The sequence below is a fragment of the Pimephales promelas genome, chromosome 22 (genome assembly GCF_988280905.1).
Source record: "Pimephales promelas chromosome 22, fPimPro1.hap1.1, whole genome shotgun sequence".
In the NCBI taxonomy this organism is placed as follows: Eukaryota; Metazoa; Chordata; class Actinopteri; order Cypriniformes; family Leuciscidae; genus Pimephales; species Pimephales promelas.
Genome location: NC_142790.1, coordinates 2,957,567 through 2,984,018, shown reverse-complemented (window position 1 = coordinate 2,984,018; position 26,452 = coordinate 2,957,567). Strand labels below are relative to the sequence as shown.

At 38.0% G+C, this 26,452-nt stretch overlaps 1 protein-coding gene across 2 annotated transcripts in view; it reads left to right on the top strand.

Moving 5' to 3' along the window:
- fars2 (phenylalanyl-tRNA synthetase 2, mitochondrial) overlaps positions 1-26,452 on the top strand; it is a 181,251-nt gene that overhangs the window by 55,121 nt on the left and 99,678 nt on the right. The window contains exons 1-4 of one of the 2 annotated variants that reach the window (XM_089125540.1): positions 828-940; positions 8,562-9,200; positions 10,565-10,727; positions 10,813-10,944. In XM_089125540.1, the coding sequence (XP_088981666.1) occupies positions 8,580-9,200; positions 10,565-10,727; positions 10,813-10,944 (916 nt within the window). In that variant the 5' untranslated portion in view covers positions 828-940; positions 8,562-8,579. Of the gene's footprint in view, positions 1-827; positions 941-8,561; positions 9,201-10,564; positions 10,728-10,812; positions 10,945-26,452 lie in introns of those variants that run through there. The other variant, XM_039690544.2, reaches the window with a different exon arrangement.

Here is a 26,452-nt window from a genome sequence, read left to right as displayed (position 1 = left end):
AAAAGAAAATATGTTGTGATAACAAATTTTGTATATATATATATATATATATATATATATATATATATATATATATATATATATTCAAGATGAATTTTCAAGATGAATATATATATATATATAATCCTAAAAGTGAAAATATATTAAAATAATGAAAAACAAATTTACTTCTATAAATATCATTTAAATAATTACGATCCACAGTTCCAGAATTTTAATAACTGCTCTTCCAGGGTTTAGCCTTTCTATTACCATTGAATATTTTCCAGTCAATTGTGATTAGTTATTATTATTATTATTATTATTATTTACAAATAGCAATATCTCCTCTATGAAATATTTTCGACCTTGTCATAACCAGAAACGTATATATTTGTTATAACAAATTCCCATGACTTGTAAAGATTTCATTAATTTCTATCCAGGTCTACAACTTAGACTTTTAAAATGCCCTCTTATATCCAGATTTTCCTAGAATGTGAGTTTGAAATAAAATAAGAAATATGATGACCGGTTAATTCTTGTTTTTAGCTGTTTAGCCTGTTTAAAAGTTTGTCTTGTCATTTTAAGCTATCTTGGGGGAAAGTTTGCAGAGCGTCCCACAGAACCTGTTTGAGAATCACTGCTCTACATATTCAATGGCATTTACAACCTGTTCTAATTTATGCATTTATTTATTTTAAAACCTCATTCTACTACAGGGTTTTTAACAAGAAACATCAGAAATGTGTCAGAAATAACTGCATTGTCGAAATCTACTTTCCTTGAGGAATGTTCACTTATTTTTCTTGATTTTTTTTTTAGGAAGCATCTTCCATAATAGATGAGAGCTGATCTTTTGGGATATTAAACTCGTAGAGTAGCATTGAGATTTATTTGTTGGAAACAAAGCGGGCGGCACAGCTGCAGATTTGTGGTGGAGTCTGGCAGCCTTGGCCGGGTGAGTGTGGAAAAGACTTGATATAAGAGCAGAAATGAAGGGATTTATTTATTTAAGAGGCCGCATTATGCTCTTTTACAAAGTCTTGATTTTGTTTTGGGCTCTCCTAGAACAGGCTTTCATGCTTTAATGTTCAATAAACACATTATTTTCCCCATATTGTACATTATTGCAGCTCCTCTTTTCACAGTCTGTCAGTAACGCTCTGTTTAGTTCCTGTCTCTATGAAGCCCCGCCTTCTGAATAGCTCAATGTGCTCTGATTGGTCGGATAGACCAGCGCTGGGATTGGTCAACTGGAAATGTCCCGCCCCTTACCATAACTACCAGTTTGAACACACTACTAATTAACTCAACCAGGCCACACAACTATATTCTGCATATGAATGAATTAAATGAGGGATATTTGTGTCGTGTTTGTTCCCGGGAAGTCATTTCATGGTATATGAGACTCTGATATAGAGAATATCTCCCGCTGGAGGGACTTTGTAACCTGCATATCCAGACCTGGTGTTTTCTTCTGTGTAGTCGCTGAGTGGTGTAAAAACTGAGGTGTTAACTGGAGCAACATCTTGAACGCTGCTGTACTGCAATGACACTGCATTGCAACTCACTCTCTTTGTACTTGCGACTTCTCCTAACACTCCTAGTCCTGACAGTGTGCATGTGTTCCTGAGAGACTCACAGAGTGACAATGCCTCTATGTTGTGCCGCTCGCTGGATCGAGAGAAAAAGAGGGATCAGATGAAAGGAAAAAACGAGTCTTTCGACCTCATAAAATATTGCTTGGTCAAAGCAAATATGAAGAACTGTTAGTGTGGGATAAATGCAGCCCTGTGTCTTCAGAAAATCCAGCACCCGAGCCAAACCTGACAAACTAAATGCTCTGCAGAGAGAGAGAGAGAGAGAGAGAGAGAGAGAGAGAGAGAGGAGGACGACTGAGAGGATGCACTTAGAATATGACTTAATAGAGAGGGCGAACAAAGGACGGGAAAAGGAAAGTAAAATGAACCGTGGATATGTTCCATGGGAATAGCGTAGTTCATTGAATGTACCTGTAACCTTATAATACCTTACGTTAGAATACTATGAGTGATTTAAGGAAATAAGGGAATTGCATGGTTTTCAATATGTGCCTTAGCCTACCATGGTTTTCTGTGAACTACCTTGGTTTGCCATGGTAATATCATGTTGTTGTTATTTTTTATGTTCATGTACTTTGGTGTACTTCCAAGAATACCATGGTACTATTTATGATAGTACTGTTTTTTTTTTTTTAAGGAGTAGTTCACTTTAAAAAAAAAAAAAAAAAAACGTTTGCTGATAATTTACTCACCCCCATGTCATCCAAGATGTCTTTTATTTCTTCAGTCGAAAAGAAATTAAGGTTTTTGATGAAAACATTCCAGGATTTTTCTCCATATAATGGACTTCAATGGGAACCAAACGGTTCAAGGTCCAAAAGACAGTTTCAGTGCAAACTAAGAAAAGGGATTACGTCACTCCACTATTAAAGACCCTGCATTGGCTGCCAGTGCAATTTAGAATTCATTTTAAAATTCTTCTATTTGTTTTTAAATCCTTGCACTCTCAAGCACCTGGCTACCTTTCTGACCTGTTGCATCAGTATATCCCCTCTAGAAGCTTACGATTTGGAGATCAGAATCTTCTTCTAATTCCACATTCGAGACTTAGACGCAGAGGTGACCGTGCCTTCTCAGTAATCGGTCCGCGCCTCTGGAATGAGCTGCCAGTGGAAATTCGATTGGCTCCGAGTTTGTCCACTTTCAAGTCTCTTTTAAAAACCCATTTGTTTTCTCTGGCATATAAGGCATTTTAGGATTGTTTATTGCTCTCTGGAAATCTGATGGAACAGTCACTGCCTGCTTGAGAGTGGACTGTGCTCACTTGATTTTTATCTTTATTTTTATGTAATTATATGTTATTCTTTTTCTTCCTTTGTTTCTTTTGTTGTGAAGCACTTTGGTCAGTCTGCGACTGTGTTAAATGTGCTATATAAATAAAGTAAACTTGAAACTACAAACTGTTCAAAGGGCTTTAAACGATTCCAGACAATAAATAAGGGTCAAGCGAAACGATCGCTCGTTTAAAAATTAAATAACAAAGTTTAAGTTTTATAAGCTCGAATGCTCGCCTTGCTCTGTTCTGTGTTACTCTCCTGTTCGAACTCGTTCATAAAAATGAACTAATCTTTTTTCGTGTCATTTGGTTCATTCAACGAATGAAATGAACGAATTGACTTGTAAAAGGATTCGTTCATTTTGATGAATGAGTTCGAACAGGAGAGTCACACAGAACAGAGCAAGGCGAGCATTTGAGCTTAAAAAACTTAAACTTTGTTATTTATTTATTAAATGAGCGATCGTTTCGCTTGACCCTTATTTATCGTCTGGAATCGTTTAAAGCCCTTTGAACAGTTTGCACTGAAACTGTCTTTTGGACCTTGAACCGTTTGGTTCCCATTGAAGTCCATTATATGGAGAAAATTCTGGAATGTTTTCATCAAAAACCTTAATTTCTTTTCGACTGAAGAAAGAAAAACGTGGACATCTTGGATGACATGGGGGTGAGTAAATTATCAGCAAAAGTTTTTTTTTTTTTTTTTTTTTTTTAAAGTTAACTACTCCTTTAAGGTGAATATATTGCTTAAATAAAAGTCCTCTGGTACTTGGAATATACCATAGTACTAAAATTAATTTAACATTTTGTGTATGTCCAAAATACCATGGTAATACCATGATACCATGTACAAAAAACATGGTAGTACCACGGTACATTTCTTTAAGTGGTATTCTGTAAAGAATACTGTGGTATTCTGTGAAATTTCATGGGGAGTCATGGCAATAACATGTATTTAGAAATGTACCGTAACCAGTAAAGTCATGTTTTAGGATGTGCCGTGGATTTCTTAGAATCGCTTAAAACATTATAATATCCATGGTACTTTAAAGGCACACTATGTAAGATTTTTGGATTATCCCAAAACCACAAGAACAATGTTAAATATTTTGTTGATATGTACTGTATACTTGCATTATCCCAAATGTATCTAAGTATGTTTAAATCCAGAGATTTAAGCAATTTTAACCAGGACCCGAACCGTGTCCGTGCGTCGCCTAGCAATTACATCATTCATTTATTTATTTATTTATTTATTTGTTTATTTCGAGCAATATGTAGTTACACATGACAAGGCAATATGAAGCATTTTGGTTAGTCTGTACAAGCCTTTAAGTTCATCATACCCGCGAAAACACCAAAGACACTTTAATAAATTATATGTTTTATTAGACAGGTGAGCAACTGTTTGGATACATTCATCAACAGAAAACTAATAGTTGTTACACAGCTCAACACACAGTGAGTCTTACTGTTCAAATCTCGTTTTCTTGATTTACCGCGAGTACCATGTTTTACCGTGCCTAATATAAATCTAGCTCACTGCAATGTGCAACAAGTGTGTCATATAGAAGCCATCAAGCGAACGCATAGAGTAGCATTGTAACATCTTTCAACACACTCAAATGTATCTAATATGGTAAAACAGTGCTGTGTTATCCCACATACGCATGATTGGAAGAAGCGGAAGTGGCGTGATGAAAGCTCATTAACACTCGCTCCAGCGGCTCGTTCCTCTCCAACGTTAATAAATCTTCAATACATTACTGATCATCCATAAATATGATTTCTGCTCAAGGAGAGGTGAAGACTACAACTCCCATGATCCCGCCAAATCAAGGCGTCATCAAGCTACACCTTGATTTTGAATAAACGACTTCTAGTGGCAACAATTACATAGTATGGCTTTAATTTTGAAAATATACAATGGAAATAGCATGTGCCATTAGTTGGTTTTCAAGTACCGTGAAATTACCTTCTTTTATTTTCCAATCCAACCCATCTTTATTTGCTAAGCACTTTTAAACAACTAAAGTTAACCAAAGTGCTTTACAGAAAAATAATCACATTTTGAACATATATCATGGGAAAAGTACAGCATATCCCATAGTTGGGCATTCTTTAAAGTGTATTTTATAGATCTATTTTGTAGCATTGTATCATGTAAATATATGGTACATGAATACAGTAATCATCCAGTGCTTTATTGTGAGGGTACAAGCAATAGAAAGGGGACAGAGATTGTCAGGGACTGAGAAAACCAAACAAAATAAGCAAATCAAAGGGGGGCAATGAGGACGGGACCACCCCTAATTTAATTACACTCCTCTCCACATAAATCACGTCCGCACCCCAGATCGAGCGATGCCATGGGTATTTTTATGAGCGGTGTGCTGGCACGAAAGACAATGAGATGAGCATCTGTTTGTCTGTCTCTCCATTTGTGAGGGCTTAAACTCTCACCTGCTATTTCATCACTCTCTCACGGGGCCTCGCTTCCGAAGGCGCAAGCTAGAACAGGCACTGTGCATCTCACAAGGGGTTTCTGAGGTTAAGTCCACTGTGCACTAGCTCATCTGACATCCCAGTAATGTAATCTAACTCTCACACAGTGAGCCTGAGACACGTACAACAGCGTTTATTACCAGCGAGACCGAGACGCAGCCGTCAAACCACTTCAGAGTTCCTATTCGCTCTTAAAGGGTTAGCTCACCCAAAAGAGATCATAAAAATAATCCAAGTGAATTGAGCGGTTTAGTCCAAATTTTCGGAGACGATTTATATGACGAACAGATTCAATTTTATTCACATATAAACATTGATCAACGGAACCTCAACCGAACCTGCTTAAAGGGCACCTATTATGCAAACTTCACTTTTACATGGTATATGAGCATAAATATTGTGTTGGCAGTGTGTGAGCAAAACCACCCTAGAATGATAAAAATCCACCCAGTGTTTTTTTTACAATCTCAATAAATCATATTCACTGTCTCAGAACGAGCTGTTCTGAGATTCAGCTCTTTGTGACGTAGAATTGAGTAAGGGGTTTGATTGACAGTGTGGTTGTGGCATAGACCCCGCCCTCGGTGATCTGTACACCATCCTCCATTGTTTCAAAGACAGCCAGTAATGTCTCCTAGAATCATATCAGAACGAGAATTCCTTAGATTTCCACGACGTATGCGCGAGATTTGCGATCTGCTTACACCAGCTTAGATCGCAATTCTCGCGCATGCGTCGTGGAAATCTATAAGGAAGTCTCGTTCTGGCCTACAAGGAAGAAAAGAAATAGTCGAATAAACTCGTTATTTTTGTTTGTTTTTTCACACAAAAAGTATTCGCGTCGCTTGATAAACATATAGTTGAGCCACGGTAGTCACTTGGGATATTTAAACATTTTCTTCATTGACTTTTTGGGCCGTCAAGAGGCAGTCCCTTAGGAGCCAATGTGGTAGTTATACAGCTCTCAAATTTAATCAAAAATATCTTCATTTGTGTTCCGAAGACGAACGAAGGTCTTACGGGGTTGGTACAGCATGGGGGTGAGTAATTAATGACTTAATTTTCATTTTTGGGTGAACTAACCCTTTAAAGGATAATTCCGGTATTTAACACCTTGAGTCTATTTTGTAGTTTGTTTTGAATGAAATAGAGTGGTGGACTTAGAAATTTTGACATTGGGTCCTGTCTCGACTTTTTGAATTTTTTAACATCGCCTGTGACAGCGTTAGACTGGCTGTCTATGGGCATGCACAAACATGTCCTTAAAACAACCCTTAACGTTCATTTTCAAAACTGTGCAACTCACCGAGTGGTTGGTGGTGTTTGTTGATTCTGAAACAAGTAGCATAGCGAAATACCGTTTCTGTCGTGTTTTATTTGTCATTTTTAAAAATTGCATTAATGTCTGCTGGAGGACTCAGTGCTCGTTGATATTACTGCGCTAGCTACCGGAAAAAGAAAGGGGTCTGTTTACATTTGGTTGTTGTCTTTTCGCTCGGTTCCCACTCAGTAAAGGCTATCGTGAGCAGAGCAACCGTGGTCCCGGACTTTTTTTACGGTGCGCTAGACACTGTGTTCCGTACAGCGTCCTGGTTGTCGCCATCAAGTGGTCGGGAGTGTGCTAACGCTTCAGACTCAAATATCGAGCGGAAGTTTATACGCGGTTGTGAGGTATCTGAATAAATAGTTCCACAATAGCAAACAACACAGATTGAAAGCATACACAGTGCCGATATATTTGTTTTTAATCATCAACGAACACCACCAACAACTCGGTGAGTTGCACAGTTTTGAAAATGAACGTTAAGGGTCGTTTTAAGGACATGTTTGTGCATGCCCATAGACATCCAGTCTATCGCTGTCACAGGCGATTCTAAAAAAGTCCAAAAGTCGAGACAGGACCCAATGTCAAAATTTCTAAGTCCACCACTCTATTTCATTCAAAACAAACTACAAAATAGACTCAAGGTGTTAAATACCGGAATTATCCTTTAAGTGGCGCCTTTCCTTCATAAATAAGTTAATGTTTGAGCGAATTATTTTCTGACTGACTGTTTTGTGAACGAGGGTCAATTGAAAGCAGGTCTTGCTTCAAAGTTAATCCTCAAGTGTGGATCGTCATCTACTTTTTGCGATCCACCGTCACCTCCAGTAACAGTAAGTGTGTTTTATGATTATTGAGCAAATAGTCTTTTCAGTCGATGCCAGCCAATTCAACAACAAAAGCGTTTAAAGTTGTTGTCGTCGTAGGATGTATGTGTATATAATTTAAACCTTGTTTGTATAGTGTGTAACCACACGTTTATAAATATATATATTTTTAAAGATATTGTATTAAAAACTGCATATGTGTCATTGTTCTGTAAGTTAGACATCTCACATTTGCCACAGAAGCACCTGTATGACAAGTAAGCATGACGCAACAGGTCCCTCGCATAAATGTAATTTCGCTTGTACGTAGCAAACTTTAGCACATGTGTATGTAGTTTCAAAAAATTGCGCCAACATTAGTGTTTGTGTGTGTCTGTGTGTGTGTGTTGCACATTCATAATTGCAAAGGGGACGCGATTACAACTCTATAAGTACATAAATGTATCAAATTACCATACCGAGACGTCCTGGTCCATTCTCATTTGTGTTTATTCTCCCAGAGTCTCTTCGTCATCTGGGTCTGATCAGAGACTATTTAAATATTCCGATTCAAACATGTACGACTGAATGACATTCAAAACAGCGGATTCTCTCACTCTCTCAGTACTGACTGCCATAGGTATCAAGTGAAGCCCTCATCCAAAGGCAGGGCGGGGATATGCAGCTCATTTGCATTTAAGGTGGTATACACCACAACAGCTCATTTTTAAACAGGCCCCAAAAATGACGTTTTCAAATGGTTATAATAAATTAACTGTGGGGTATTTTGAGCTGAAACTTCACAAATACATTCTGGGGACACCCGAGACCAATATTACATCTTGTAAAAAGGGGCATAACAGGTGCCCTTTAACTAATATGCAGAATAAAGGGACGGGGCCTGGTTGAGTTAGCTAGTAGTGTGTTGAAACTGGTAGTTATGGTAAGGATACTAAAAGAACTCTGAGTTGACCAATTCATCCCTTTAACATTGCTGATAGTTCAGTTTGAAACCGAAAGAGGAAAAATGACTTCACAGAACTAAAGTGTTTCTCTGTTTTCTACAGACTCATGGACCAGCCACTATGAGGTTATTCAGCAGTTCCCGGACTCTCCTCCGTCTCCTCAAACACACTGTCCGTCACTGTCCCGCTGACTGTCAATGGACCAGAGCCCTCGCCCCGTCCTGCAGGGTCCTGTCGACGGACGCCTCTGCTCCTCAGACACGCGTTACTGAAAGCTCAGTGGAAGTGTTCAGCCATGTCTACCCACGAGATGACATGACCAATGTGACGGCTAAAATCTTGTCTAAAGTTGGCTGTCAGCTCCACAACCGGCCCCACCACCCCTTGTGGCTTATTAAAGAGCGCATCAAAGACCATTTCTACCGCTCTTACATCGGCCGCACCGGAAACCCTCTCTTCTCTGTACATGACAATCTCAGGCCAGTGGTGACAGTGGAGCAGAACTTCGATAGCCTGCTCATTCCTCCAGATCATCCCAGTCGGAAAAAAGGAGACAACTACTACCTGAACCGCACACACATGTTGCGGGCTCACACCTCGGCCCACCAGAAGGAGCTGGTGCGCTCGGGACTGGACTGCTTTCTGATGGCCGGAGATGTGTACAGACGAGATGAGATCGACTCCAGACACTATCCTGTCTTCCACCAGATGGAGGGAGTGCGGCTTTTCTCCAACCATGAGGTCAGAATAGTGTATTAGTCTTTATTAGAAAAGTTTTGACCATGAAGTGAAGGAAAAACTATAAAAAATAGTAATAGTACTAGTGCCAAAATTCGGAAAATGACCCAATGTATGGGAAACTGTGTGAATGATCCAGGGGTAAAACATGGTTTATATAGATGAACATTCATTACAACAATGTCAAATGTCATTTACCTCTTTATTATTGTGTTTTGATTATGGTTATTTTCTTGATATGCCTTTTTTTCCAATGTCATTACAGTAGATGGTTTAAAAGTGTATTGTAACCCACAAGTTTTTAAAGAGCCCCTATCATGGATTTTTGAAAATGACTGTTCATATGGTGTGGAATATAGCTCTAAGGGAATGAAAACATCCTGCAAAGATTTATATCTGAAAGTGCACCTTATATAAAGTTATTACCTTTCAAAAGTGAGAGTCGACTCTGAGTCTATGAAATGAATTGTTTTTGAAACGAGTCATTAGCTGGTTCGTCGTGACGTAGAGACATATTGGCCACGCCCAGTTACTGCGCGCGCAGACGGAAGTGTAAACTTGAAGTCTACACATTCAAATACTTCATCATAGCATCATGTCGAGAAGACGCTGTGTTGGACAATGCAAAGATAGTTCAGCCACTTTGTTTTCATTTACCAGGGACGAGCATGTGAAGAATCGGTGGTTAGAGTTCATATTTGCAACGATATCACAACAGTATAGCCCGATTGTGTTCTCATCATTTTATTGACAAATCGTTTTTAAAAAACATAAATAAATTCAAATGTGGATTCGCAAGCGGTTGTTCCTGAAGGAGGGCTCAGTAACTGACTTACCCAGTGTATATGGATCAGCTTCCTCCTTCGAATCACAACCTGTAAGTATTATTAAGAATTGTTGCTTTTATGGGTTTTGAACGGTTAGCGTCAGGATGTGAGGCAGTATGTGTGTGCGTGTGTATCTGTGCGTGTGTAAGTTACGCTCAGCGCAGCGTCTAGGTCTCCAATGTCAATTTTTTTCTAAATATGTGAAATGTTTGTCACTGTTATTGGAGTTGTCATAAAGAATTAGCATCACGCAAAGGAGTGATTTGGAAAAATGAGTCGTTGTACGAATCATTTGGGAGTCGGTGAGCAAATCAGTTAAAAATAAATGCACATTATAAGACAAATAAACAGTTTTTTATCCTTGCATGCATGTTAAACTGTTTTTGGGAACTCCTAAAACAAAAATAGGAACATTTGAAATGCTATGATAGGGGCTCTTTAAAAAAAGTCAACTAAAAGACTGTAACAAATAGGTTGTTTGAGGACCGGTGTCAGAAGTCATGATGAAATCTTAACGTAATCTTTCTGAACACCCTTCAGCTGTTTGCTCGAGTGGAGAATGGTGAAGACCTGTGTTTGTTTGAGAGCGCTGGCCGCCGCACGCCTCAGAAACAGGAAACACACACGCTGGAGGCCGTCAAACTTGTGGAGTTCGATCTGAAACAGGCTCTCACGCGCCTCATGCGACACCTGTTTGGGGAAGGTAGGAATCCTGTGATGTTCTCACTTTATTTCCCACTCCTTTCCTCTGTTCAGCGCTCCTCCATCTGTGTGTTTCTGTCTCGCAGATTTGGAGATCCGCTGGGTGGACTGCTACTTTCCGTTCACACACCCCTCCTTCGAGATGGAGGTGCGCTTCCAGGGCGACTGGTTGGAGGTGCTGGGATGTGGAGTGATGGAGCAGGAACTGGTCCGCTCAGGTTCGGAAACACACACCAACACTTGGTGTCACTACATCTTTGAGTTTGTCAAGCGATTTAAAGCACCGTTTTTGAAAACGTACTCTACTATGTAGCCTATGATTGAATCTGGGGGGAAAAAAAATGAGATAACAGAGAACTATGAGAAATATTCCTCAGATGCCATGTCTGTAATTTATAGCAATTTCAGTTTTTGTGTCATAATGACTTTTATGCAAGTAAACATTAACTCATAATTATGATTTAGAAAAGGCTTTCGTATGTGATACAGAGTGGGATGCATCCCAAACAAGTCAAGATGTGGAAGAACTTGGTGTTATAACATTAGATTAATTGTTTCTGGTGAATAATCTTAGAATAAAAATAAAACAATTTACATATTTTTATTTTATTTTACAAATGTTTTTCTAGCAAAACAACATCACAACATGCTTTCACCATTATATAAGATTATTAAAGGCTAATGCTTGAGCCTGTTGCTGGACTATAAGCTCTAATACACAGAACACCACACACACACACGTCTTGGTTTTTTTTTTTTAAATTTAATTATATTGAAAGCCTTAAAACATAAAAACAAAAGGCATCGAAATATAATCGAGGATTAAAACACTATAAAGCCCAGGAGGACTTATTTCCATTGGTCATCTTACACATAACGTCAAGACAGGACAATTACATATAGTGTGATAACAATGACAACATACTATACAAACATTTTCAGTGTTAGCATACATCAGACAGCTTTACAGATGCACATTCTTTCCCATATGAAGTGTGAATTGTACAGCTGAATAAAAATATTCCATTTTGTTCTTCTGAAACCATCAGCGTTTCATTTATGAATGAATCTGTGGATGGATATAGAAGTGATAAAATAATAAATATACATGTTCATGAGTGTCATTTTAAAGGCCCTCAGAATAAGTTGTTTTAAGAGAGACGGGCCCATCATCTCTGTGCCCGCAGTACAGTGGCCACACCTTTGAGCCGTTCTGCCTCCGCCAGTAGAGAGCGCTGTTGTGCAGTGTTGATGGAGTGGATCATGGGATAGTCCCAGACGAGGGAGATCCGGGGAGGGGGGAGGACACGCGTGACTGCAGAGACATGGTTTTCCTCCCTCGGGATGGTCCCAGTATGACCACTCCTCCTCCTCCACTGGCCCAGTCATCTCACTCCTCACTGCCACTTAATTCTTCAATCTCATCTGCTCTCTTCATCGATCCTGTGTGTGTTAAACAGCACACACTCCCCCGCCGTCTGCATGTGGAACATGTAACAGCCAATTAACAACAGTGCCACTCAACAGCGAGCGAGCGAGCGCTTTTTCCTCCCTGGTAAAGAAGAGTCCTGTTGCCTGGCATACATATTCCACATCTTGCCATTTTTAATAATACATTTTTAGTTATTTAGCATGGTGATTTACTAATAATGATTTATAAAAAAAAAAAAAGTATCATGGTTTCCATGGTTTCATCATAATAATCAGAAATGTTTCTTGAGCATCAAATCATCATATTGGAACGATCATGCACTGTAAAAATAAATATGCTTGATCTAATCAATAGAATTGTGGCAACAGATTACAAGCACTATTATTAATTAAATTTAACCAATTAGAATTAATCAAATTATTCCTTAAAAGTTAACCATTTAAAATGAGTAAAGTTTACACCAAAAAAATTAACAAAAATATCTCACTAACAGACAGACGTCGAAGATTAATTAAGAGCTCTTTATTTTATTTTGCCAACATTGAAGACACCTGATGTTAACAAGCAGAATCACTGAAGGAGAAAACCATAATGGTGACTTAAATGTATGTTTTTTTGGTTGTTGTTGTTGTAAGTTTTACTCATTTTTAAATGGTTAACTTTTAAGGAATTAATTTGATTAATTATTACTCAATTCTAATTTGTTACATTTAATTAATAATATTGCTTGTAATCTGTTGCCACAATTTTTTTGATTAGATAAAGCATATTCACTTTGACAGTGTGTGACACTGAAGACTGGAGTAATTGCATTTTATTGTTTTTACTGTACGTATCCTTGATGATTTCCCATATTTCGTATCATCCACCATTACTTGTTTGGTCACACACAGATATAAATGAATATATCCCCAAATTCTGATTAATACGGGCATTTGTTGGATGTTTAATTATATTTTATTATAAGTGTTTCTAATGGGATTTTTGGTGTGGAAAATGTATACCAATATTTGAATATGACCAAATTCCGATTAGCATTGGGATATTCCCATTTGTGGTGTATTGTATAGGTGGCCTGTATTTCCCACTGTATTTTATCTTCAGGTCCTCTTGTGTGTTCTGGCATTTTGAATCCATCAATAATTGAAAGCTTTTCTATCTGAAGGCAAGTCCTTAAGAGCTCCAGTCTCTCTTGCTTTATTTTTTATTCACCATTCCACCTTTCCCATCATCATCTCTATGTGAAAACACTCATGGTCAAGCGTGTGTGTGTCTCTTCTGTTGTGCTGGAAGCCTACCGGGCTCCGGCATTGTTTTGGCGGCATGGAGAAAGTGTGTTTCTAGTAAAGAGCTTTCTATTTATGGACCTTATGCAGTTTCTGTCTTTCATATCAGACTGATCTCATGAAGTAGCGTGTGTATGACACGCCAATTCGTATTTCCATTTTTGGCGTGCTATCAAGACGCATAATCGCTTTTCAGCGTGTTTATGAACGCCGTTGACTTAACGTTATTATTACTAATGACTTACCTCAACCCCGTCCCTAAACCTACCCGTCACTGGGGTTAATGGCATTTATGAGTCTTCCCCTACCATCCTAGGAAAAAAAAAAGATCGCTCCCCAGATGTAGATCAACATTTTGATTCGTTTCGCTCGGACATTTGACGTGCGGAATCACTCTGACATTAATGGCGTAGACATACACGCATACACGCGGATAGCTTAAAATGTGTAAAGATAACACGCCACTTGACTCGAAAGTGGCGTGTATGTTTACGTAAAAGTCATGATGTCATGTTGTTCATATGGATTAAAAGAGGTCACCTGGTGTGATTGTGGATGTTTTGAAGTTATACCATTTTTGAAGGCTTCTTGTATGTATGGTCACAGCAAGGTAATCCTGATTTGATTGGACTTGAGTAGAAGTTGGTGTCTGTGCCTGACACGAGTACAGATTACTTCCTGCTCTGTCTGCTTGTACTCAATCACTGCTTTATCCTTGTGTACACCCACTCGAGTGGCAATGCATATTCACAACTGGGTAAACAAAGCCCCGGCGTCTCGAGACAGCTGTCAGCGGGCCTTGCTGTCCTCCTCGAGGCTTTTCTACTCAGACGAATCCGCTCACGGGTGTCATTCTGGCAAACTGTCTAGGTTACGGCGCTTGTTTAATCAAAGTTTTCATTGTGCAATTATAATGGATTTCGACAAACCCACACAATTTGTGTCTAATAAAATGGCTTATAACTACATATCGGTCTGAAGCTTCTACAACGCAGCCTCACACTTCCATTGAAGGCTTTAATTTATTTATTGAAATGTGACAACAAAATTGGCATTTGAAGGTTTTAATTGGAAGGCATTAACAGGATGAGTGTTTTCACACTACTGACGTGTCAGGAGTCTTTGACGGGTGTCTATTCAATGCATTGTGGATCTGGCTGGAAAATACCTGGAAAAGTACTAGTAAGTAGCCTTAAATTAGCCATAAATTAAATTATAATGGTGTCAGATAGTTAACCCTCTGGGGTTGTTCGGCCCAAATGGACCCGAAGAATTAATTTTTTTTTTTTTTTTTTTTTTTAAATCACAGCTTCCTCGGAATGGTCTGAAATTTGGTGACTTTGTTGGTATTTGGTATTTGAACACCCCCCCAAAAATGGGGACAGGATGTGAGTAGTCTAAGTGGTTGTAAAAAAAATACAGTTCGGGTCCAAATGGACCTGCATGGAAAATGAATGGGAAATTGGCAAAAATGTGAATGAGTGAAATGAGTTTTTTTGTGCGTACAATCTACAAATCAGCCAAGATCTTGAAAAAAAGCACACAACAGTGAAGGGGTGAATCTATAAAACATCAAGAGTGCAAAACAGACACATCCAGACACACACACACACACAAACATACAAACACACTTTTATACACAAACAAACCAAAAAATTCAGATATACATGTGTTTTGCGTTTTTAAAATGCTCAGTTTGTCCATCAGATGGCATCCATCTCATTTTAAAAATTGCTTTTATGAGGCCTTGGCTTGACTCTAAAATGAAATACAGCTTTAAAAAAATAAAAAAATATTAAAAATATTTTTTCTATTATGTTCAATGGGGGGAAATTTTGTCATAATTATTGCATTAATACTAATTATAATTTTTTTTTATTTTTGAAATTTTCTCAAAACACCAAAAAAGAAAAGAAAAAATATAATAAAAAAACGAGTAAAAAAAATAAAAAAAATCATGATTTAAAAAAAAATAAAAAATGAATCCCGCCCTTGAACACCCTGAGTGTGACTTTTAAACGAACAACCCCAGAAAAAAAGTGGCTTAAGCATATTCGTCTAAAATCATTACAGTGCATTTTTTGTTAAACTTTTATCATATGTCTTGGAGTATCGCAATAATATCGTATCGTGAGTTCAGTATCGTGATATGTATCGAACCGTGACATGAGGGTATCGTTACACCCCTATTGTCCAAGAATACCACAGTAAATGTTAAAAACGAAAACATGTTATTCCCATGGCACCATGTCTAAAAACCGTTGTAGTATCAGGTTCACAATGAGTCCTTAGACACTAGCCAGGTTTCCATCCAAGGTTTTTTTTTTTGTTTGCGAAAATAGGTGTTCCAAAAAACTAGTTTGGAAACACTTTTTATCGAGAAATGGGGCTTTAACGCAAATAAATGTGGTGTCACTTGATATTTTCATCACGTGAAAGGTGCTGTCGTCGTCACAACAAAAGGCGGACTCGGAGCGGTATACATGGACAGATGACGAGACTCGTTATTTTCTCCATTTAATTGAAGTAAATTTTATTACATGTATTTCTGATGGAAAACGGCAACAACGTTTTAGGAGTTGCGACAAAATATGCCATGGCATATTCTTCGTAGCCTGGCAGAAAAGCATCTGTAAAGTGTCTCTCCACGACTTCCTCCCAGAACGCCTTATTGTGTGGTCTCTCCCTGACCCTTGGCCTTCGTCACATGAAGGTAGTTACTTCGATATCAGATCAACTGCTTCTGCCGTCGTCTTCTGATATTTCGAACCGCTGTTCAAAACAACGGTTCGAAACAACTGTTGTTCGAAACAACAGTTAATATAAATTTGCCAGTTTACTGTAATTTCACTTTGAAATATCAGAAGAATACGGTTCGAATATCAGAACCGTATTTCGAACCGTATTCTTCTGATATTTCAAAGTGAAATTACAGTAAGCTGGCAAATTTATATTATCTGCCTAATGCTCTCTCCATTTCTGTAGTTGGTGTTGGGGGGTGTGCTGACTGGAACCCCAAAAGGTAGAATTTGCGACATTAAAATAAAAAAAATAAAAAAATTTGTGGAAACGGCTCAAGGGCACTTTTTTTGCGATACACCAAAACATATGCGACAAAGCGCTTTTGTCATTCGTGACGTCACCACGCACACACTCTAATCGGTAAAAGGCCAATTGAATGGAAACAGTCTTGAGACGGTAAATTTCGCAATGTTTTTTTTTTTCCGCATATTCAATTTGTCGATAACATAACAGTGGAAAAAGTGGATGGAAACGAGCTTACTGTCAGTATAAAATGTAATAAAATGGGAAAAAAAATGTGGGGAGGGTTTACCAATATAGCTTGAAGGCAAAAGGAAAAGTCGGTGGAACGAGCCACTACATTTTTATGAAAGATTGCAAATGCAAACCTATTTTTCTTTGAAATAAGATTGTTGTTTGATTGTGTATGCAAATTCCATTTGCATTTGGCCATATAAATCCGAGATCCGTTACACTATTCCTGTGATGTATGCCATTACTGTCAAGTACGTCTTGGATTTACATTTGGTCTTTTTATCATCAGATTGTTGTCAGAGCAGTAAAACTGCAACGAAGTGACCAAGTGTAACTATCCTCATTCTCCCCAGACGTCAGCGTTCACATTTCTGGAACAACCGGCAATGACATTCAGCGCCATCAGTTGTTCATTTGGCCGAAAAGAGGGAACTGCTGGTGTCTCCGAGTTTTTCCACAACTGCCCCTCATCTGCATGGACTATCGTCATACGTACGCAAACACAAACTCGCGCGCACTCAGTCTCCTCTTTGACTTCTCTCGATGTCCCAACCCTCTCCGCTCTGGACTGCAGGGATTCTGTCAAATCCTCTCCTCTGTTCTTCACTCCCCCCTCCATTCTCATTTTCACTCCTCCAACTCTCTCTTTCTGCCTTTCTTCACTGCGGCAGAGCCGTGTGGCTCCGTTGCTATAGCAACTTCTCATTCAGTCTTCTCGCACCCCCCTTTTTTTTCACACACCCATCCACACTCACACATTCCCTATTTTCTCTTCAGAGCAGTGGAACAATAAAAAGCCGCCAGCAAGACAGCATTAAATTTGAGGCGGCCGGCGGGGGTACGGGGACGGGAGCAAAAACGAGAACGGGGTGTCCTGGGAAGTTGAAAGGTTATTTATTCGTCTCTGAGCATGACCGCCATATGCTAAGCGTGGAGTAAGTGTGCCAGAGGTGGTGTGTTTGGTTTAAGGGCGGAGCTTGACTAATGAAAGGGGAGGAGGGGTAACAGTGCGGCACCGGTTTGGTCGATCCACTTAGTTATTCATTAGAGCGCGGCGTGTAATCCCCGGACACATCAATTCTGCAATGAGCCCAGAACGGAGCCCTGTGGGACCTCGCCGGGACTGTCCGCGGCATATGGGACCCGGTGTTAATGACGGCACGCGTCAGTGGCGTGGTTGCGGTTTAGTCACGCCCCAGAGGGCGGGGGGGCCCGGGGAATGTGATTAAAGCCGTGTTTGGTGACAATTAACGGCCCTTCAAGTCAGCCGCCCCGGGGCCTTTGGGACGGCAGGGGAGCGGGGGCCGGCTGGTAGGTGGGAAGGGTACCAGCTGAGCTTCCTTTCTGGTTCAGGTGGCACTTTCAATCTTAGTCTTAATCCTCAATACCCCCCCGCCCTCCCGCACTGAATAAATCATGTGCCAGTTGTGACCGGCTCTGCTTAAAGCTCTCTCTTTCATACGCACATGTGTCTTTGGCCTCATTACAGCGCTTCTGTCAGGATGCTTCGTTTTTGACGAGCTGGCAGTTTTTTAATCAGTCAGTCAGACTCAGTCTCCGCTCCCTCACCCTTTGTCTTCCTCGGTTGCTGTGTCTTTTAGTACTTTATTGGCATGATAAATAATGTACCTTTGTATTACTAAAGCAGTAGCAGGTTAGACAATAGGTATAATATAGAACAGGGCAAAATAAATGAGTGAATCTCACTAAAGAAATCTTCAGGTCGTATTTCATCTATCTATATATCTATCTAATATCTATCTATCTATCTATCTATCTATCTATCTATCTATCTATCTATCTATCTATCTATCTATCATCTAATATTTCTCATCTATCTATCTATCATCTATCTATCTAATATTTCTTTATCTATCTATCTATCTATCTATCTATCTATCTATCTATCTATCTATCTATCTATCTATCTATCATCTAATATTTCTTATCTATCTATCTATCTATCTATCTATCTATCTATCTATCTATCTATCTATCTATCTATCTATCTATCTATCTATCTATCTATCTATCTATGTATCATCTATCTATCTAATATTTCTTTATCTATCTATCTATCTATCTATCTATCTATCTATCTATCTATCTATCTATCTATCTATCTATCTATCTATCTATCTATCTATCTATCTATCTATCTATCTATCTATCTATCTATCTATCTATCTATCATCTAATATTTCTTATCTATCTATCTATCATCTATCTATCACATATCTATCTAATATTTCTTTATCTATCTACCTATCTATCTATCTATCTATCTAATATTTCTTATCTATCTATCTATCTATCTATCTATCTATCTATCTATCTATCTATCTATCTATCTATCTATCTATCTATCTATCTATCTATCTATCTATCTATCTATCTATCTATCTATCTATCTATCTATCTATCTATCTATCATCTAATATTTCTTATCTGTCTATTTATCTATCTATCTATCTATCTATCTATCTATCTATCTATCTATCTATCTATCTATCTATCTATCTATCATCTAATATTTCTTATCTGTCTATTTATCTATTTATCTATCTATCTATCTATCTATCTATCTATCTATCTATCTATCTATCTATCTATCTATCTATCTATCTATCATCTATCTATCATCTATCTATCTAATATTTCTTTATCTATCTATCTATCTATCTATCTATCTATCTATCTATCTATCTATCTATCTATCTATCTATCTATCTATCTATCTATCTATCTATCTATCTATCTATTATATCCATTAATCATCTAATATTTCATCTCTCTCTCTCTCTGAAAAGTCAAACACACACACACACACACACTCAGCCACAGTTGCCTCCTGTACGTCTGGTCTCCGGGGTTTGTACTGTTAGTGCAAACATTTGCTTGTGCACTGTTCCATTTCAGCCATCGCACCCGAGAGAGCGGGACAAATACAACTGGACACTTTTGCGGATAGAGTCATTAAAAGGACAAAAAGAGAAAAGAAGGCGATGAAGAAGCAGAGGAAAACGAGTGAATGAGATATACTCTGTGTTTCCCCTCGCTGTGTTATGCATTACTCTGCCCTATTTTCTGAAATGAAGGCTTTGCCGTAGTGCCTAAGGCTTGCATTGTGTAATGAGGAGTAAATTACATCCCATTTAGACAAGCTCCCACAGCTGCTAGTGATATGTAGCATGTTCAATTTCAGCCGGGATAATCAAGTTCATCTCACTCGGACCGGTTGTGCGGATGTGTGTTATGTAATGTGCATGTGGCTGTTTTGTATGCAACAGCTTGTGTTCACAGGAAATAGATCAGATGAGAAATACATTGTATATTTGTCAAATAATATTCATATCCTTGTACTTTGAAATGGCTTATTTTAGGCATATACAATATTTGTTATCTTTAAATCAGCAGATACAAGTATGTCTGCTATTTTCTGCAAACCATGTTTTTTGGTTACCCAGGCTCATTGGAAAAAAAAAAAAACATCACATTTCCGTTTTTTGTACACATACAGTACAATTCACTCAATGATGTGCGATGAGCAGGTTTTATTTATAGCTCTATATAAGTTCCAGTTACACTTACTGTTGCCAGTTAAACAATGCAATTATTTATTCATGCAGACTTATTATAAACATTTTAATGCCATATTTCCTAATATTTGCATTATTTTAAGTTTTTTAAGTCTCTTTGGAGTTCTCCAGCTGAAATGCTAGACTTGTAGAAGCAAGCTAATAATAATGCATGATTCAGTCAGCAAATGCATTTTAATCTTAGGTTTGCTTTCGTTTACACTATCGGTTACTGTAGGTTTAGGGTTATTTTCAAACGTGAGCCGGCGTTTACCTTTCAGCAACACTTTCTGAACTGCTACGATATTTACAACAGCCAACATAATACAATGCTGCCAGATTCAAGTTCCTTTGATGAAATAACGTATAATAATTGTTTAAACAACACAATAATTGTTTAAAATAACACGAATGAGATGCATTTATAATTAAATAGTGCGAGTCTGCATTAAATGGAAATTCACCCTGTGTTGTTTACGTGCATTGAACTTTTATGTCTCTTTTGGAGCTTGAAAGTTTTGCACACCATTGACTTCCATAATATGGACAAAACAGTTGAAATGTTTATCAAAATATCTTTATTTGTGTTCTGCTGAAGAAAGAAAAGTGATTTTAAAATAAGAATGAGTAAATGAAAGACATCATTTTCATTTTTGGGTGAATCTATTTGATCTAATAGAGAATTATCGACCCACCTGAAGCCTCTTTCACCTGACGTGTGGCACAATGCCCACGATGCCTTTCACCTGACGTGTGCAATGGATGAGCACACTCGGGGAAGAGGAACAAAAGGAAGCAATGCTGCTTTCACAAGCTATATTGTGAAAAGTGCTAAATAAATATACTTGACTTGAATGGTCAAAAATGCTTTCAAAGAAACTGGAAATGATTGTCAGTAGGACGGGGTGGGAACACGCTTGCTTGCTATTGATAAACTCTTTTAGGAGGCTCTGATAGGTTGGAATAAAACAGCTTGGCTAAAATCACAGAACCGATGGATTCATGGCACCTTGATAATTAAAGAAATGTCCTGTGTTTCTCCATAATGTTCATCTTAAATTCTGTTGCAGCAATGCCTGGTTTCTTCAGGTGGATGATCATCTTGAGATGTTAAAAATAGTACATTATACGTAGTATATATAATAGTACAGTCATGCCTTAAGGTCATGTGCTTATTTAGCTGAAGGTCATTCAAATATCGATTATTTAATTACATATTTATGGTATTTTTTTTTTTAACACAAGACATTATATATGCCAAAATGTGTTCAATTTACGGTAAAATACCGGCAGCTGTGGTTACCAGAAATTTACCGTATAAAATACGGTAGCAAGAATTTACGGTAAAAAGATTTTACAGGCTTAACTTAAAATTTACGGAAATAACCCGTATTTAATTATCTGATATACTGTTCGATTATCGACCATTTAAAGTGTTATTAATATCTGTTTTATACCATTGTAATAATCTGACATCCATCAATCACAACAGCAATGGGAGTCACATGATTTATGGAAACTCATCACATGTAGCTCTTTCACAAGAAACTTAATATTAACATATAGAAGCGGCACAGTGTCATTCACTCAAACATTAAACACCATCATGGTAACACACATGAAATTTTAAAAAGGCAATAAACATTAATTTAACAACATTAAATGTCACATAAAACCCTAATGTACCTAACTGATTAGAAAAAGACTAAGCAAACTATGAAGAAACAAGTTATTTCAGCAAAAATACAACAAGTGTGGAGTGTCACGCAGGGAATTCTGGGAATGTCAATTTACGTTTTTTTCACTGTAAATTGTACGATGAGTTGTTCATTTTCACTTTAAAAACTGTAAATTTAACAGTATTTTACAGTAAAATTACATGAAATTTACCATAAGATATATCACAGTTATTTACCGTATATAGTAAGGAAAGGTTCTGTTAACCAATTAACAGTTTTTCACTGTAGCATTTTTACAGTATTTTACTGTTAAAATCACGATAATTTTTTTACAGTGCATAAATGGCTTTACAACAATCAAAATACATTATTCTTTTTCTTTTGATTTGTGTCGTGTTTTGTTGTTTTCTATTTTCTATTTTATTATGCGTTCATTTATTTTCTTTTGTCTTTTGATTTGTTGTTTTCCTCTTTTTCATTCCTTGTGATTTTTATTTATTTTATTTTTTTGTGAAAATTGCTACTAAGAAAAAGTGTAAAACTGTAATGCACATCTTACAGTTGCAGATCAAGACTTTTTCTTAGTGGCAATTTTTCGTGTACTTCTACTATATCTTCCAGCTTTCGTGTGGAAATAACCTGGTAATTTATGGCTTCAATAATCATGTATTCTCAGTGTCTTTTGGTTTTAAGTGTAGCCACTTAGAAAATGCTTTTATCCTTAGCATAATACATTTGTTACTCGAACCAGCCCCCTGAAGCAACCCTGGGTTAAATGCCTTGCGGGGATCAAGCAGAAACCTTCCTCTTATGAACCCGTGGTCTTTAGCTGTCGCGCCACACTGTGAGGAAACCACTTCTCCTGGTCTGCGGTTGGAGAAAAAAACTCTGTAGATGCATGTGATAATTAGCCTCTACATGTAATTGCATTATCTTTTTGTGTGTCAGTTCACTGGTGCACCGCAGAAACCACAGGTTTATGTTTTTCCGACTGATGCCAAGTGGAAAGGTTTTCAGGAAAGCCTCAGAGGTTTGGGACTAGTTTGTACATTTGAGCTTCTTAAGTGGTTCTATTATGCTTTTGTACTTGTTCAACTTTCTTTAGTGCGTAATGTTACATGAAAGCATGAAGAAGTCCCCCGAGCTGGAGTTATTCTCTATATCAGTGCCACTGTTTCTCTGAAACGCCTCCATTGAAGTCTTGAGTTTCTTCTGGGAACAAACACAATACGCAGAATAAAGGGGCGGAGCCTGGTTATGGTTAGAGGCGGGACATTTTTTCTCCAAACACACTCGAAGTGCTTTTCAGAAGGAGCGGCTTCAGACGCTTCAAACATCTCTGCTTCTTCAAGTCAACATTGTACATTGTGGATAGAGGCAGTAACCAGAATCCATTGTGCCAAATGTCCCATTTTTGCTCTTCCGAACTCACTGATTGCTGCTTTCAACTGCAATAGTTTTATTGTTTGATGGAGAATTTGGAGACTCACGCTTTGAGGACATTTCAGAATGAATAATGAATGAATTAGATGGATATATATGACTGTAGGAAGGCATTTGTTGGTTCTTTAACTATTGCACTCTGTGTTTGATTGCTTCACTCTCACTCTGCGATATAATTATAACAGCCATCGATCCACTTATTTGGCTTTGCTGCATATTTATGAGCCGAGACTGTAAGATATAATGGAAGACTGAACAAATCAATCATTTCCGTCTCACTGCGATTTCTTCGATTACTACGGCAATATGCAAGTTTGGTATCATAGCAACAGTCCAAGTATAGCCATATGCTTGGATGTTTTTCAAAGTTTCCTTTATTGAACCGCTCATTAATGAGAGCAGTTTAGACAAATTTGCTGCATCCCATTTTTTAACACTTCAGGGAAAAGTGTGGATTTGTTTACCCTCACTTATTTAGCTGGGCAACGTGGGATGGGAACATCTCCATCGAATATTTATGAGACCAGGTGGTGACTTTGCATATTTTTTTGTTTAAGATATCTGAGTTTATGGACTAAAAGATGCCCTCAACTTTATTCCCTATAAAATAATCCCCTAAAACGAATTGGAATATGTAGACGTGTCGCAAAGATCATTAGAGTTCAAATTCAACCCTTGTTGGACGTTGTTTGCTGCTGATTTTCATCTGACTGCACATTTGGGGTCATCAAGGGTCATTATTGTGTTGTGCGAGCCACCCCAATGCAATATCTGTTGTGCTTCATTTAAGAGAAGAAAAAGAAGCAAAATAAGGAAAGGAGTGCATCAGTTGAAAATTAAGAATGAATGATATCTCTGAGAATGCAAAGACAAATCTAGTGAATTTTATATTACACATGCTTGGAGATTTAATAAATATCTTAATTTGATCATCATCTTGTAATTGGGGTGTTTTATGACCCGTGTGTCCCCTTCCAGCTTTCACTGCAGTGCAGACATAAAAAAATACTGATTAGAATAAGAGCAAAAAATCATTTACAAAGATCTCTTACAATTTACTTACATTACTCATACATGTATGTCCTCAAATTTAAAACAATCACCCATTTCACATTTAGATTCAAAACATGGACATGGTCGTATTAATGCAAATGATTTCCCATTTTATGCAGTGTGTCACATTGCTTTTGCAGGATTTTCACCCAGTACAACAGATCATGTCCTAGACTGTGACCTAGTTCACTGTTCAGTTTAGAGTTTGGGAATATAGAGGATGGCTGTGTGTGTGTTGTTAAATGCACACTTTCAGTACATAATAAAAGCACTTTAATTCTAGTGATTATAGTGCCGTATGAGAGTCTTCGGCCGGATAGACTCGTGTGCCGTTACCGGAAACCAGTGATTATAGTTTATACAGTTATAAATATGAAATTATTTAAATATAAATAAAATATTATTTTTCTTACACAAATGCATTGCTTCACTACATAAGGCCTTTATTAACCCCTTCAGTCTTATGGATTGCTTTTATGATGGATGGATTGGCTATTTTTGGGCTTCAAAATCTCAGGTACCATTCACTCCCATTATAAAGCTTGGAGGAGCCAGGATAAGTTTTATATAACTCTGATTGTGTTTGGCTAAAAGTAGAAAGTCATATACACCTATAGCTTAGGGGTGAGTAAATTATGGGATAGTTTTCATTTTTGTGTGTGTGTGTGAATTACTCATTATTATTATATTATGCGCTGTATTATGCAGGCCAGGCAAACAGTTTGCAATGTCACTGTGTAAAGAAAGACTATGCGCTCACACACATTCGCATTCAAACCAGCATTCCTATAGACTACACACTTAATACGCGTGTGTTACCGCTTTCACATATTCACATCTTTTAAGTTTACATGGTATCGCTTTCAAAACTCGTTTTCAAAAACGTGCACTATGATGCTTACTTCATAGTTTGTGTTATCAGGCCAGCGAAACACTGTCGACACGTAGATGAACAGCCAGAAAATTGTGTTGAAAACTGTCGTGTAAGCGGCCCCTAGATTAATAACTAAAGATTTTCACAACGAAAATCAATCACGAACTTTCTTCAACTGGACAATGACTTTCTTCTAGATCTGCAATACAGCCAATATAATCTGTTGCATTATTGTCCTGTTATCACTGGAAAGCTGCTTTGAAACAATCTGTATTGCAATCTATATAAGTGAACCTCATTCATGCATTCATTCATCCATCCATCCATCCATCCGTCCACCCGTCCGTCCGTCCATTTAATCCATTTATTGTAATCTATATAAGTGCCTCATTCATTCTTGCATTTGTCCATCCATCCATCCATCTGTCCGTCTGTCCCTCCGTTCGTCCATCCATCCTTCCATTCCGTCCGTCCGTTCGTCCATCCATCCTTCCATTCCGTCCGTCCGTTCGTCCATCCAATCCATGTATTGTAATCTATATAAGTGATTATATAGTGATTATTCATTCATGCATTCGTCCATCCATCCGTCCACCCATCCATCCGTCTGTCCGTCCATCCGTTCGTCCATCCAATCCACGTATTGTAATCTATATAAGTGCCTCATTTATTCATTCATTCATGCATTTGTCCATCCATCCGTCTGTCCGTCCATCCGTCCATCCAATCCATGTATTGTAATCTATATAAGTGCCTCATTCATTCGTCCATCCATCCATCCGTCTGTCCGTCCGTCTGTCCGTCCGTCCATCCAATCCATGTATTTTAATCTATATAAGTGCCTCATTCATTCGTCCATCCATCCATCCATCCGTCCATCCGTCCGTCTGTCCGTCCATCCGTCCATCCAATCCATGTATTGTAATCTATATAAGTGCCTCATTCATTCGTCCATCCATCCATCCGTCTGTCCGTCCGTCTGTCCGTCCGTCCATCCAATCCATGTATTTTAATCTATATAAGTGCCTCATTCATTCGTCCATCCATCCATCCATCCATCCGTCCATCCGTCCGTCCATCCGTCCGTCCATCCAATCCATGTGTT